Source organism: Apostichopus japonicus, chromosome 14, assembly GCF_037975245.1.
Source record: "Apostichopus japonicus isolate 1M-3 chromosome 14, ASM3797524v1, whole genome shotgun sequence".
NCBI classification, from domain to species: Eukaryota; Metazoa; Echinodermata; class Holothuroidea; order Aspidochirotida; family Stichopodidae; genus Apostichopus; species Apostichopus japonicus.
The window spans coordinates 19,601,288-19,611,144 of NC_092574.1; the positions used below are offsets into that span (position 1 = coordinate 19,601,288).

The window sequence follows — 9,857 nt, forward strand, 5'->3', positions numbered from 1 at the left end:
TGTTGTCATGTTGTTTCACATGTATTGAATGTCATCTGTATGTGTTTCCTTCACAGGCAAAGATGGAGGGCTTGGTGTAGAAAACCTGAGCGGAAGTGGTCTGATCGCAGGAGAGACATCTCGTGCTTATAACGAGATCATCACTCTGAACATGGTAAAGGAGATCAATTGCTCTTGGTCTGACACAAACTAACCAAAAAAACACTAGATCTTGTCTGATCTGAACATGTTTCTGGTGGTTCCTATAATTATTTGTTTGATGTTAGTGGCATGGACTTCTTTTCAAAGTGCCAGTGATGGATGGATCAATGCTTTTAAGATTCTTATTAACCCTTGCAAATCGAGCCACTGAAATTTTGTCCCATTTGGCATTCCAAGGCTAAAAGTTATCATCTGTGAGAATGAGACTGTACATAGATATAATGCAACTAAATTTTAAAATTGATTTTAGGTCTCCCCCAATCCTCTTCGAAGGCTGCTCGTTGTTGTTTGACTTTTATTTCTTACCGGGCATGTTTCCATTTTGGACAGGTCACTTGCAGAGCCGTTGGTATCGGTTCCTACTTACTTCGTCTGGGTCAACGAATCGTCCAGGTGGAAAATTCCCACATTATACTGACCGGTGCAGCTGCTCTCAATAAGGTAATGCTAACAACTGCTTTTTGTTCAATTGTGAACCCAACATGTGTTTCAAAGTCATTTGATTCAATATGATCACAGTACCTCAGCCACTAGATCAATACAAGTAAAAAAAAACATCTCATTTCCCACACAAATATTCTTACTCATTGGACACTTTGACAGCCTAATTTGCTCACAGGTTTACTGGTACCATCTCTGGTAGATATGCAATCTGGTTGTTGCATATTACTGGCTTAAAACATACTCTGGTGTTTTAATGTTCCGAATGTAGGCCTACACAATTTCAACCAAAGTGTGACACACATTAGAATAGTTCGCTGTGGCTTTAATTTATCTGTTCTAGATGATACCAAGAAAACACAAGTATTCCAGCATTTGTTTAACAAGAACAATAGGAATTGTAACAATTGGATTTTTCTTTTCCTGTTTTTAGGTGTTGGGTCGTGAGGTGTACACATCCAACAACCAGCTTGGTGGTATACAGATAATGCACAATAATGGTGTGACGCATGGTATATCTAAAGACGACTACCATGGTATATACCTACTGCTGAGGTGGTTGTCTTATATGCCAAAGGTAAGCAGACCTGATGAAAGACATGTCCTGGGGAGGGGGGTCAGGGGGGAGGAGAATGCAACCCACAGTTCTCTGGAAAATTTGGGGGTCTAGAAAATATAGGCTGGGGAACAATAATATCTCATTTTCATAATATATTTGTTTAAAAGTAAGTTGGCCTGAAGTTTCAATCCTAGCAGGATCTTCTTCAAAGGCTAAATGACAAGTAACAGTAACAGAAGGGACAAAAACACGCACAGAAAACAGACATAATGTATTTAACTGGATAAAATATAAAACTTCAAAATGTGAGTTGACAAAATGGGAGCTGATGACATAATTGTCAGTGAGACTGAATCAGGCTCTTCAACGGCTGAAAGTTAATAGTAAAGTCAGCCTGTTTATCGCTACTACTTCAGCATTATGTCATGTAATGAACAAATACAGGCTGGAGTTTATCTGGAAATATCTAGTAATTCAGGTTAAAAGTACCTAGCAGATAAAAATTCTTTATAACTATCTCATAACCTTGCTATGTCAGTTTCCTTCATCTTGTCTCCATAATTCTTATCTTCATCTTTTCTCCATAATTCTTATTTTTCTTTACAGACTCAAGAGTCTCCTCTCCCATGTATGCCTACGTTGGATCCAGTTGAGCGAGAGATTGAATTCCAACCGACCAAGACGCCGTATGATCCCAGACACATGCTCGCAGGAAGACTTTATCCAGGTTAGATATCTGTAGGGTTTAAAAAAACTTGGGAAAACAGCAAAAATTAGTTTTAATAGTAGTGAGCCACTCATCTCAAAACTTTGTTATCCTTGGGTACATTTTCATAACTTATTAACACTGTGAAGTATGGAAACCTGCAGGGTTTGCCACGAGCTTGGGAAACATGTTTCATGACCAGCAGCACAAGTCAACCATGTAATCAAGCATTTGATCTGTTTTCATTTATAAATAAAATTCATTCTCAATCATTTTTCAGAGACCAAAAAATGGCAGAGTGGGTTCTTCGATCGTGGCTCGTTCTTAGAGATTATGGCACCATGGGCAGCTACTGTAGTTACTGGAAGAGCGAGGTACTTTGTTGCTTATTTTTTTGCTTTTCTCTAATCTTTTCTCTAATGGCTAGGAATTACACCAAGCAGGTGGTCTGTCAGTCATGGTTGCCCCCATACTCTGAAATGTGTATTAACATAAGAGAGGTTTTTGATAATAAGAAATCATGAAAATGTCAGTTTGGAAGATGATGTCCTTAAACAGAAGTCTGCAAACTTTTCCATGAGAACTTGGCCACAATGCACCAGACCCCCACCTCTTGGATTGGATGCTCAGAATAATTAAACACTAGCTTGCACTATAGACATGGGTATACTCTGAATACTGTAGATAAACGTTCCAATATCTGGACAAATTGTGGAGCTCTGTGAAACTTTTTGTGCAATGCACTTTGATAAATTAATGAAACTAGTTGCATTAGATAGTAACAAATGTCAGTCTAATCATTCCTTCTTTCATTCTGTCATTCTTACATTGATGCATTCAGATTATACTGTCATATCTCTTGTTTCCCACCATTAATTTCAGGTTAGGGGGTATACCGGTTGGAGTCATCGCAGCTGAAACTAGGACAGTCAATTTGGATATTCCTGCTGATCCTGGAAATCCTGACTCAGAGGCCAAGGTATTTGAGTTTTCTTCCAGTGTTCTGTTCCACCATTTTGTACATAAATTTATTCGTTATTGTCAATCTTTACTTCCCCTGAATGGAATGAATGAATGAGCTATAACAAACTTTATATTCTTTTGTAGAAGTTCATCACTGTTATCCAAACTAATTCTTGTCCCAGTAATTCCTTGTTACCATGTTTTAAATGTAACTAGAATTGATTGGCTTCAAATAGAATTGAAAGAATCTGTTTATTTAATACCTTAACATGCTACTATAGCTGCCCCCATCCCCCAAATCCTGCCATTCCCTCATTCCTCCCCGCCACTTCTAGTTAGGACTACCACGCACCCTTATCCTGAAGGTCATTAGCATACTTTCATATGTTTTGATCTATTTTTCCCTCCAGTCGATATCCCAGGCTGGTATGGTCTGGTTTCCCGATTCTTCCTACAAGACAGCTCAGGCCATCAGGGATTTCAACAAAGAGAAGCTTCCTCTGATTATATTTGCCAATTGGAGGGGATTCTCTGGAGGAATGAAAGGTGAGTCATTGAGACCAATTTCTTGTTTATGTTTATCATCGGTGTTAACCCAGCCAGTAGAGTAAACTGGGATCCAAGAATTAACAGGGGCAACACTGTTGCTGCTTTATTATAAACCAATCAATTTATCCTTTCGACCTTGTCCCATATCTTAGATGTACGCCCCCCCCCCCAACCCTATGTTATTGTTAATCCTTAATTCACAACTTCTCCTCCTTTCATATTTTCTTATGATCTTGCAATCTGTGTTCTTCATCCTTTAGTAAAACTTTTGTGAATTACCAATTATTTTCTCTTTCCTGCGCCTCTTCATCCGTTGATCTCGCCGATGTAATCTTTCCGCCATCTTGCCGTGTGTGTGATCCAATTCTGTCCTTTCTATTTCAGACATGTACGAGCAGGTTCTCAAGTACGGTGCTTACATCGTGGATGCTCTCTGTGCGTACACTCAGCCGGTACTAGTCTACATACCTCCATGTGGGGAGCTGAGGGGTGGTTCTTGGGCAGTGGTTGACCACAAAATCAACCCTCAATACATGGAACTCTATGCAGATATCGACAGTAGGTAAGTACCCCTCACCACCAGACTTACAGTACCCAAGTCTTACCCGAGTCTGTACCCAATTTGTATTTACTGGTACTCGTACACGAGACGTCGCACTTTTACACAGAGAAGGTCAATTTCATGTACTAATACTTGTACTAGGGGCTTTGTCCTCACACTTCAATTCTACTCACCACTTAATAATGCAAAGGGGTAATTGATTTGGACTTAGCTCTATTAATTCCTAGGACAGTTTTTCTGTGATACTACTCTACTCTCACATATGGATAGAAAAAACACAGTTCAAGGAAGGTGGGGTGTAGGCTCTGCATACAAGTTTAACTATTTATAAATAACTGATTTTTAAGACTTTACAGGTAGGTTTAAGAGGTAAGGAACCATTATTTTTCTAAAGTTATAGCTGTATTAATATTTCATGAAATGTACTACAATGTGAATGAATAATTTTCACTTTACTAACATGCATGCATTTTGGGAAGAATTTTACAAGTATTGAAAAGACAATTTCCTCTGGTAGCAGGATCAAGTCCATAACTGATTCTCTCTGTGTCTATCTACCTAGCATTTAAATATAACTCTAAAATCTTCAGACATCACAAGACATTTTCTTTCATCACCTTTCGTGTTTTCGTACGCAGGGGTGGCGTTCTGGAACCCGAGGGGATGGTGCAGATCAAATTCCGTAAGAAGGATCAGTTGAAACTGATGCATCGACTCGATCCCAAACTGAAAGAACTCCAAGAGAAGGTCGACGGCGGTAAACTCTCTACAAAGGAAAAGAAAAGTGAGTGAGCAAACTGCAAGAATAGTATAAATAGTTAACCAGCAGTAGTAGTAGCCAATGTAAATAACGAAGCTCTCAAAAACTTTAAAAATCAAAGATAAATCCAGAGAATTTCCAGGTGGAACACTGTGAAGCTGATCAGCTGGTTAATTTTCCAAACCATATCACACACCTCTTGTCCTCTCGGTTACGTCAGGTTGTAAGACCTTGTAGAGTAGAGTGGTGCAAAAAATAGGAATGAAATATTGTTAAAAAGATTATCAGAAATTAAACGTGAAATATGCATTGAGTTGTTGAGACCTGGTTTTTCACAGATGTAGATGTAAAGTCAATCAAATCTCTTCACAAACCATCTTGCAAATAATCAAGAGCAGTATTTGAAAGTAGCTGCTCTTTAAATTGTCATTGCTTTGTGTGTTCGATTTTTGAAAGAGCGTTGTTGTTTTTTGTATGTCTCTTGTCAGACGTGGATAAGAAGATCAAACAGAGAGAAGAAGCTTTACTACCGATCTATCACACTGTAGCAGCTCACTTTGCCGACCTTCACGATAAAGCTGGTAGAATGCAAGAACTTGGAGTCATTCATGTAAGTTGAAGAAGTGTGATGCAAGAGAGAGGGGAGGGGGGGGGAGGAACTCAAGTAGAGGGGTAACTGGCCTATGTATCTCCTGGAATAAAGGTATTGCATAGTCATGGTGAACCATACCCTGGAGGCTTGACTACCCTTCAAAAGGGAACTTTCTCTAAAGGCAAATGCAATGAGTATTTGAGCTGAAAGCTTTAGTCATATCTTCTCTTTATTGGGGGGGCAGGTAGGGGCAGGGTAGGGAGAACATCAGCATCATCCAGGGGAGTGCCAAATGTCTCATCAATATCTTCTCACCTATAGTGTACATCTGTGAAGAATCCAGATCACAAAAAGCATTTCCTCTTTAACTCCAGGAGGGATGATTTATTTGGAACAGTAAAACATCGAGCCATACCTTCCTTGGCTCTGTACTGAATATCTTTGCATGGTATGGGCCACGCAAATCACTGTCTGTTTGGGAAACGCAACATTTTGACAATTTGCAATTGGGATTATTTTAAATGCTTGATATATATATATCCTCTGCCAAAGGGTTTCAAATCAATTTGAGGTATAAATAAATAACATGATAGTAACAGGATAGTATGCAGAGGTAGTGTTCTCTAGGAGGAAGTCAATTAATGTGCTGTGTGAATAAACATTGTGCTATCAACCTTGTCAATAGGGTCTTATCTAACAAAGGCTTCTATTGACAAAAGATGACAAGTATTTTAGTCACCTACCTCTTGGGAGAGTTTCAACTACCTCAATCTCATTTACATCAATTCTTTGGTTTTGCTCCCCTTATACCACTAACCCAGGACATTTTACATTGGAAGACATCTCGCACCGTCCTGTACTGGCGTCTTCGCAGGCTACTACTGGAGAACGCGGCCAAGGCCAGCATCAGGGCTGTCAACGAAAATCTCTCGTTTGGAGAAATCGGTTCCATGCTCAGAAGATGGTTTGCAGAGGATCAAGGCTCAGTCACTGTAAGTCCAAAATACGACAATGCAATCCATGTAAAACACAGATTGGAACAATATCCATCCTCTCACCCCAGACTGGAACAATGTCCATCCTCCCACCACAGACTGGAACGATATCCATCCTCTCAACCCAGACTGGAACCATATCCATCCTCTCACCCCAAATTGTCTCTCTGATCATGTGCGTCGATTTGTTTTTCAGTCGGGGAGACATTTTAACTGACGTGGAATGTGACTGGGTGCCATCATTATTAAAGGAATAGGTCTACAAACAGGAGGACAAAATGCACCTCCTCCAAAGGATTTCAAAGCTTTCCCCTTCCTCCTCCCCTTCCCCCAATGTCAATGCCCATATCTTTAAGTATGAAGCAAAGAAAAAAAAAGATGTATAATTCATTTGAGTTTGTTTGTGTCCTTTTCTCTTTAGCTTTTTCTTATTTCAATTGCCATTTCTGTTTTGTTTCTTTATACCAGGGTTATCTCTGGGATGACAATCAGGCAGTCACCAAATGGTTCTTGGAACAAGAGGAACTGGAGACCAAAACAGGAAAGTCATTCTTGACAGAAAATATCACAGCACTGAAGAAAAATCACATTAAACAGCAGATATCTGAGTAAGTGTTTTATCTTTTAGATTTTTTCTTTTCTTAAGTAAGGTTGATGTCTTGGCTGTGAGTATGATAATAAGAATATTAGAATCTGTAGTTTAGTAATATTGTGAGAAAAATCATCCATCCATTATATGTTGACAACATCAGATGGCTCAAAGGTAGTTCGTTGTGTTGCATTCAACTCGAATTGTAATAGAAATAACATTTGAATCTTTTAAATATGAAAAGACCATTTGAGGTAAAGAAAATGAGGATTGTTCTGTGATGTGCAACCCCCATGTTTATTTGGACCCTTGAGGTTCAAAGCTAAACACTTTCAGACATTATACCTTGTCGTCCCGTAGATGGTGTCGCAGCCCGACATGATATTACAAGGAAACTACGTCCGGACAGACAAACTATACCGTTCTTCATTTCCTGTAAAATGTTGTCCCTGTAATAGTTTTCAGGTTGTAAGCATCGCCTAGTTTGAAAAATTCATAGACAACTTTCGCTTTCCTTTTGCATTTTTGATTGAGGGACCAAATAACCTATAAAATCGTTGCCGACATGTTTTGAAGTTTCTGGCCGGGCACTATTTCCTTCGCAAAAATGGTCCAGATGGACCCTTTCTACGGGGCACAAAATAAAATGCTAGATAGGTACTTTTAAGTTTTTATTCACTCGACAGAGTGATGATTTACAAGAATAGAACTCTTCTTGGTTAATACCATAAATTTCCACTTTTCGATTATTTTTCAACTTTCTTTTGTAGGATGATATCAAAGAACCCAGATGTGGCCTTTGACACCATCATGGCCATTGGTCAAGTCCTGACCAGCAGTCAAAGGTCAGAGGCCGCACAGGTGCTAACATCGTACGAAACCTCCAATTTACCGACATGACGTTCATGCATCCACTCCACCGAACCATAAAGTTTTAAACAACTTTTTTTGTTTTAAATAGTGACAAATGTCATAAAGTGCTACAGGTTCAGTAACCTTAATACATTTAAGAAACTTTTATTTGTTTTACCGAAAGAAATTGCAATAATTTGCATTAATATTTAATACTACTTTGCAAATAGTGAGTGTCTTTGCAAAGAATAGGTTGACACTAATGTTCTGATAATGAGAATGTCATTATGGTTAATTTTGTGTCCCGATGTTTCTAATTATACAGGGTCTGATATAAATTATATATTTTGGTTTTTACTGAAAATCTTACTAATGAAGACAAGGTTTGGTAAGTTTTTAAGTGGCTTTTATACACAGTTTTTGCATTCATTTCACCAGGATAAGTATGTCAACAATTTATGGGTAGTAGCTCGTGCACAGTTAAAACTTGTAGGCAAAGTTATCTCAGGTTAAAGGTGTTAATTATTTATCAGATTATTAAGTGTTGTTGTGAAAATCAAATGTGATGCTGTTGAAAATGCATCTGACCACTGCCCAGGTTAGAGGTGGTTGGATTATTTAGTAGTCATTATAGGTGTAAATACAAATAATAATAATAATAATAAAGTAGCATTATTTAGGTTAAAAAGTGCAAAGCGTAGAAAAGTGAACTGTAAAAGTGAATTTGTTTGTTTACAAGAATGTCACTTTAACTGTATGTAAGTGATTTTTGCTGTTGCAATTCTTACATATTACTGTAAGAATTCATATCGTTCCTGTTCAGAGTGTCTGTACCTCATTGTGGCCGTGTGTGAATGGATGACAGCTATTGTTATGTGAATGTGTAAATGTTAAGTGTCAGTATCTTCTCTGTGCAAACTGTGTAAATGTTGCATTTTCTGTAGACAAAATCATGTTAAAAACAATGCATTGCCTCCTTAATTCCATCTGTTTGGTAAAACAAACAGTGGTAATTATGAAAGAACTTTTCCACCTCTGTACTCATCGAAATGGGTATGATGTCCCCCCCCTTTTTATTTTTGGAATAACATGCTTTTTTAAATGCCTACACATGACCGTGTCCGAATATGTGCTTATTTGTGTATGTTTGGTCTGTCTTAAATATGTATGTGGTATCATGGTTAACGTAGTCGTTCCTTTTATTCTGTGTTCTCGTCATGCTTTAACCATACATACCTGCCACACAAAAGGTGCTTGTAAGAGATTTGAGGGGATGGGGAGGTACTTGGTGTACAAGCATATTATGGAATTGTGCGGGAGTAAAGATAATGTATAACAAAGTGTAACAATAAAACCACCATCTCCCACTTGGATTTTCACCACATTACTGAACAGATGCCTGCAAACAACTGGATAACTTTGGATACAGGCCAAAATACTGGACGGGCCAGGGGGGTGACATCCACCCCCCGTCCCCTCCACCCACCCTCAATTTTCACAGGTCCACATTTTCTCAGGGAGGGTATAATTTATTGTTCTTATAAAATAAAATAGATACCCCTTCCCCAGGATGGTGTTCAACAAAAATTGTCTACCTCTTCTGTGAAAGACTCCAGCTCGTAGAAAATCCTCGGTATGGGCCTGGGATCTATCGTCTTGCAGCCCAGCAGAGGGCAAAGAAATCGACGAAGGTTGCCCTTTTACTTCCACCATTGGACATATATGTGTGATACATAATTTAAAATTCAGAGCTGAAAGTGCACTGCAATGAGTAAATATAAGTGGACCATAAACGTGCTTTAAGCATGAGTACACATTAATTAAGTAGTTAATTTCTAACTTGATCAATTTTTTACTACCAAATTGACTGGTGGTAATGTTAAGGTTATTAAATCTGGCGTACGCAACTGCGAGGATTGGACAACACTTTTGATTTCTCTATCACTCTATTCTTATTTCTTATTATGATTACCTCTCTTTTCTTTTTACATTTTTTTGCTTTTTGATAAATTTTGTCCACTTAATATGAAGTTTTAGTAACCTGTTCAACAATATTTGGTATGTGTGTGTGTGTGGGGGGGGGGGGGG

The 9,857-nt window shown here is 38.5% G+C and overlaps 1 protein-coding gene across 6 annotated transcripts in view; it reads left to right on the forward strand.

Moving 5' to 3' along the window:
• Positions 1 to 9,388, forward strand: part of LOC139980241 (acetyl-CoA carboxylase-like) — a 55,742-nt gene extending 46,354 nt beyond the window's left edge. For all 6 annotated transcript variants that reach the window (XM_071991774.1, XM_071991775.1, XM_071991776.1 and 3 more), the window contains 13 exons: positions 57 to 154; positions 532 to 642; positions 1,076 to 1,219; positions 1,808 to 1,928; positions 2,188 to 2,281; positions 2,790 to 2,886; positions 3,281 to 3,416; positions 3,804 to 3,981; positions 4,620 to 4,765; positions 5,230 to 5,351; positions 6,155 to 6,325; positions 6,797 to 6,936; positions 7,688 to 9,388. In XM_071991774.1, the coding sequence (XP_071847875.1) occupies positions 57 to 154; positions 532 to 642; positions 1,076 to 1,219; positions 1,808 to 1,928; positions 2,188 to 2,281; positions 2,790 to 2,886; positions 3,281 to 3,416; positions 3,804 to 3,981; positions 4,620 to 4,765; positions 5,230 to 5,351; positions 6,155 to 6,325; positions 6,797 to 6,936; positions 7,688 to 7,817 (1,688 nt within the window). In that variant the 3' untranslated portion in view covers positions 7,818 to 9,388. The remainder of the gene's footprint in view (positions 1 to 56; positions 155 to 531; positions 643 to 1,075; positions 1,220 to 1,807; positions 1,929 to 2,187; positions 2,282 to 2,789; positions 2,887 to 3,280; positions 3,417 to 3,803; positions 3,982 to 4,619; positions 4,766 to 5,229; positions 5,352 to 6,154; positions 6,326 to 6,796; positions 6,937 to 7,687) is intronic.
• Positions 9,389 to 9,857: the final 469 nt, after the last annotated feature.